Source organism: Solanum lycopersicum, chromosome 1 (assembly GCF_036512215.1).
Source record: "Solanum lycopersicum chromosome 1, SLM_r2.1".
Classification (NCBI taxonomy): Eukaryota; Viridiplantae; Streptophyta; class Magnoliopsida; order Solanales; family Solanaceae; genus Solanum; species Solanum lycopersicum.
The window spans coordinates 71,386,650-71,391,970 of NC_090800.1; the positions used below are offsets into that span (position 1 = coordinate 71,386,650).

General features: G+C 26.7%; 1 protein-coding gene across 2 annotated transcripts; it reads right to left on the bottom strand.

The window, feature by feature from the left end:
• Nucleotides 1-2,558: 2,558 nt before the first annotated feature.
• LOC101253123 (heavy metal-associated isoprenylated plant protein 36) lies at nucleotides 2,559-4,072 on the bottom strand. Of its 2 annotated transcripts, XM_004229189.5 has the most exons (3): nucleotides 3,876-4,035; nucleotides 3,715-3,790; nucleotides 2,559-3,548 (listed from the first exon to the last, which is right to left on the bottom strand). In XM_004229189.5, exons 1-3 carry the CDS (start codon nucleotides 3,936-3,938, stop codon nucleotides 2,743-2,745), a joined length of 945 nt encoding a protein of 314 aa, XP_004229237.2. In that variant the 5' UTR covers nucleotides 3,939-4,035; the 3' UTR covers nucleotides 2,559-2,742. The 2 variants fall into 2 exon arrangements, with proteins under 2 accessions (XP_004229237.2, XP_019070320.2); XM_019214775.2 differs by having other exon boundaries at nucleotides 3,715-4,072.
• Nucleotides 4,073-5,321: the final 1,249 nt, after the last annotated feature.

The window sequence follows — 5,321 nt, forward strand, 5'->3', positions numbered from 1 at the left end:
TTAAAATTTAATTCTCTATCTAAATTTTATATAAATTATATAAAATGAGACGAAATAAACAGATATAGTGTCTATACAAGCTTGGGGCATGTGTCTAGTATATAATAAAAGTCAAAATAAGATTTTTGAATGTTTTCTGAGTCTCACATTCTTAAATTATATTTAAAATTTTGCATAATTAAATATTAATTTTCGAATTCTATGTAAGAAAAAGTTTAAAATAATTCTCATAACCAAACAGGTCCTAGTTCTAACAGCACGAATTTTTAGGAAGAGTTTATCTCACTTCTCGCAATAAGCCAAACAATTTGTGCCTCAACGATATTATCAATATTTTCTGACATATATACCTCCAATGCAAATTATTTTATTATATTCTTCATAGCTTACTAGTGAAGAAATCCACTTTCATTTCTTTACGCAGAACCGTCTCAATAAAATTTGAATTTAAAAGTTTTTTTTTTTATAAACAAAAAAAGTTTGAATTTTATCTGATATATACAAATTGAATAATCCGATATATAATGTCTACAAAATGTAAATAGTAAGTATATCTTATGAAGTAAAAATATAAATTATATTATTTTTTAATAAAAATATAATATAAAATTAAATTAATAAAATTTTAATTCAAAAATTGAGAATTGATACGATGATATTAAAATATTGACTTGTTCCATTACTCAATATACAAAAATATATTTTATTCTTTTTATAAGTAGAAAATAATAAATTTTGCATAATAAAGAAGGCTAAATTATTTTAAAATTTTCAAAATACCCAATAGTAAAAAATAAAAATTATGAAAAGAAAATAAATAAAAAGATAAATATAGAAACAATTATGTAAGTTCATATATATCATAAAAAATATAAATAATACGACAAGATAGATAGCCCCCCAAAAAAGATACTAGAAGTACTTAACGAAATTATTTCATTACTATATATATATATATATATATTAAAAATATTAAAATTATGAAGTATTATTTAGTTCTCTTATAATCGAGTCATCGTAACTTTAGGATAAGGTAATATACATTACGTATTCTATTATATACTTAAACTAAAGCAATACAACGTAACTCGAGAGAGTTCTGACCCAACAACAAAGACTAGTAGTACAAATTATTTTCTTTTTCTCAGAATTTGACATTATCCTTAAATAAGATTGATCTGACTTATTTTTTAATTATAAATTATAAATGGAGAATCTTTTTAAAGGAAATCTCCTGGCAAAATGCAATTTCTCAAAGTTCTATAATCTAATTTAACAAATTTTAAGAAAAAATAAATATTTTTTAAAAATTATAATCTGAAACAAGTGATAGATATTTATGTAGATAACCAAGAGTTAAATAAAATATTTTAAAATGAATTTTTATTAAATATAAAAAAAAATTATTCTTTTAAAATTAATTAAAAAATAAATCGACTAAATAAAAAAAAGAGTTGCTACAAGAGAATTGAAAAAGAAGATTGGTCAACTTTTTAAAAGTCTACAAGGTTCACAAAGATGTTGATTCCCACCAATTAGTGTAACAATATTCTTTTTTTTTTCTTTTTTCTTTTCATTTCAAGTATTTACATTTTCTCTCTAAAGATCTTTGTTTGTCCTATTACCCATTTAGAAAACTTTGAAAGTCAGTCGTCTTTAAAACCCCCTTTTTTTTTGTTAATTTCCATGTATTAGATATCTCAAACTTTTATGCATGAAGAAGCTAGTAACAGTAAATATTAAAATTAATATTCCTTATTATGCCTATTTAGATGACGTGTTGGATAGCAAAATTGCTAGGAAAAGTAATAAAGAAGAGAAAACTATTGGCCTCTCTTGTGAATATTCTCAATGGATAGCTGTGCATGCATAAGCTTAAATTATTCCAATTATATCCATCAACCTCTTTTAGTGCCTCTAAAGTTCATTTGCCTTTGAAAAAAAAAAGAATTATATTCCCTTTATGTTGTGAGGCTACTTTCTATAACTTGTATAAAGTGATAAAATGCATGCAAGTTTTCTCAATATCCATTTCTTCCATTGGTACTATTTCATGTAATTTAGGTTTTCAACATTGTGAATTTCAATCACAAACTTTAGTTTATTGGATTTGAATGGTTGTAACTAAAATACCACATTTTCCTATATGTGTTGCATCTTTCTTTATGTTCCCTTCTTTTTTAACCCTTTTGCTTGAAAAGGAATTTAATGATATGGAGTTGAACTAATTTAGATTTTCCTCAAAAATAAATTTACTTATTTGATTGATATTCAATTTTTGCCTTTCCTGATCGAGTAAATTTCAAAATTAAAGATTCATTTAGAACTCAAAAAGAAATAACAAAATTTCTCACTCTAGCAAGACTTTGAAGGGTTTCACAATATCTTCCCCTAAAAGGGTTCAAAATAGTGTTATAAAATGAGGATACGCGACTATCTTCGTAATTGAAGAGACATTCAGCGATAAGCTTATGTTTATTTGGAGAGATCATAATAAATATTCCTTCTACTACTTTGTTTCGATAGAGGACAAACAAAAAAAAACAAAAAATTTCAGATAGTATCAAAAACGGTTAGTAATTAAGCTGAAATATAAAGTAGGGAGTAGTATAGCACATTACATTTTTCTACAATATGCTTACTACTTATCTGAACTCTAAATACAGAAATTAGAACTCTAATTTCCTGCCAAAATTCGAATACTATTTTGTCTTAATATACAAAATTCCACATCAACTTTGATCACATGATATAGCAAGCATGAGGGTTTTCATCACTCAAGATCTCAAAAGAATCTAACGGTGTACATTGTTGCTTAGAATAAATATCAGATTGCATGTACGGTGATGATGGAACATAGTAATATGCCGGCGCACTGCTTACCATAGGATGTGCCGCGTTGTAACTCACAATATAACTCTGATGCTGCTGAGGAACATAATAACTAGCGTGTGGATGCTGATCACACGGGTTAGGATAAGGATGCTGATTTGAATGGCCTTGATTCGCTTGATCCATCATCTGATTGGGACCCATTTTCGCAGCATCTGATTCGCTACCTGGCGGTGCACCATTAGACCCTGCACTCGCATTTGGATTTGCATTGTTATTCCCACTACTACTCTTCTTCTTTTTCTTTTTCTTCTTTTTCTTAGCTCCTCCACCGCCGCCGGCCTTTTGATCCGGCGCCGGGAACCTCTCAACGACGGCGATATTTTCCGGCGGCCTTTCATCTGGCCTTACTTCTTTGACATCCATCGTAAAAGTCTCAACCCCGCCAAACCTCACACCATGTCTTGGAGGACCATGTTCAGCTGGTTTTTCATTATTATTATTATTATTATGTTCATCATCTTCATGATCATCATCGTCGTCTTCGCTGTTTTCATTTTTCTTTGGTTTTTTCTCTTTTAATATAGGCTTCGGCTCTGGCCATAACTCAGCACTTCTTCCATTCCTTATCAGTTTTTTTATCAAAGTTTCAGCTTCAACATTTCCAGTCACTATAACTTTCTGTTGTTGTGGATCAATATCCGTAGTATAAACACCTAAACAAAAACACAAAACACCCATAATTGATTAGATATGGATATGCACAGGTTCTGAATTTTACAATAGCAATTTCAAGTGATTATATTTTAATTTATACATATTGAGAGAACATATATATATACATGCAGATTACAAGAGAAGAGAGGAGAAAAGAAAACGAACCTTCAATGCTTTGCAAGACTTTCTTGACTTTTCTCTTGCAGCCTGGACAATGGATGGAAACTTTCAAAACCCATGTCTGAAAAAAAAAATATATTAAGTATAAAAAAAATATCAAAAAGAGAACTTGAAAGAGTAATGAATATAAATTAAAAAGATATGACCCTGTAGTGAAGTGGAGGAAATTGAGGTGGTTGTTGTTCTTGATCAGGTGGAGAGGATGCCATAAGAATGAAAGATAGAAAGTAGTAGTATTGATGGAAGAGAATTTAAGAGAGAGTGCAGAGTGTATAAAAGGCAGATAGTGTAAGTTGAAAGTGACATAAGATGCTTCTGGACTTTGCATTTACTGTGCTTTTATGTTTACATGCACTAATCTTATATACAAGAATTTATACCTTTACTTTCTCCTCCTCCTTTTTTCACCATCCCTTTTTGGTTTAGTTTTTGAGTAAACATTCAACTATTAACAAGGTTTAGTTTCAGTTTCAACTAGTTATTTATTATGATCCTTCTTGTAATGAATAGTGTGATTAGATTTGGAAAAAATATTGATTCAACTTTTTTTTGAAATTTGTTAGTAAGAAGAACTAAGAACTAAGAAAATAGATATATATATATATAGGAGTGGCTTTTTTGTTTAGGTCCTAATAATTTTTAATGATTAGTTTTATGTTTTTAATTTTAGTAAAAGAAATATTGAACATTTTCAATAAAAAGATTCAACATTTATTAAAGAGAGAGAGAGAAAAGCTATCTAACTCTTTCCAAAAATATGTTAAAATTTTGAATTAGCTAACTCAAATCTTTATATTCATTAATAACATTTTTATAATAATATCTAATATAATCTATTGTAAGCACTTAATCAATATCTTATCAATTAAAATTAATCTTTAGTCTTATATATCTATCTGAGGTCAAAGAGTTTATGTCAATGAATAATACTATCATAAAAACAACAAATATGCAGAAAAAAGAAGAGTAAAAAATAACATAACAATTATAAATTATTAATATTTGGCTCTATAAGTATATATTTAAGGCCTTATACTAAATTTTTACTCTATATTATTAATTTCATATCATAATTCTTATTAAATTTGCATATTAAACCTATATTTAATATTTATCTTTCAACTTAATTAAAATGTGATTATAAATAATATAATAAGAATGAGAAAGAGTTTTCAGCCTTTATAAATAACAATTATTTTATTTATTTGAAATAGAATGAGAAACTTTTTCAAATTAATCAAATAATTTTAAATATTGCAAATTTGAAATAAGAACAATTTAGACATTTGTAGGTTGCAAAATGTGTTGCCTTAAAACATCATCTTTATTCCTTTTTTATAATGCATTAAAATTATGCATCAATTATATTAGAATTAATCATGTTAAAATATAATAATATATTTCTTTTATAAGATCAAAGAAAACAAATGATAAAATTGTTGAAAACTTTAATATTTATATTATATTTTTATTTACATTATCCACTATTTCGTATAATTATGTTGTCAATATATTTTTATTAGCTTGGTAGTTGATAATGATTACCTCCGATAAACGTTCTTCGTATTTTTTAAAACTAAATTCATTGAGTT

Bases quoted from the DNA above. Each gene is read 5' to 3' on its own strand.
- LOC101253123 (XM_019214775.2), bottom strand. From the start codon at position 4,057: ATGCAAAGTCCAGAAGCATCTTATGTCACTTTCAACTTACACTATCTG. The intron at 3,549-3,714 runs GTTCGTTTTCTT...GTTTTTGTTTAG, and splicing joins AGTCTTGCAAAGCATTGAAG to GTGTTTATACTACGGATATT.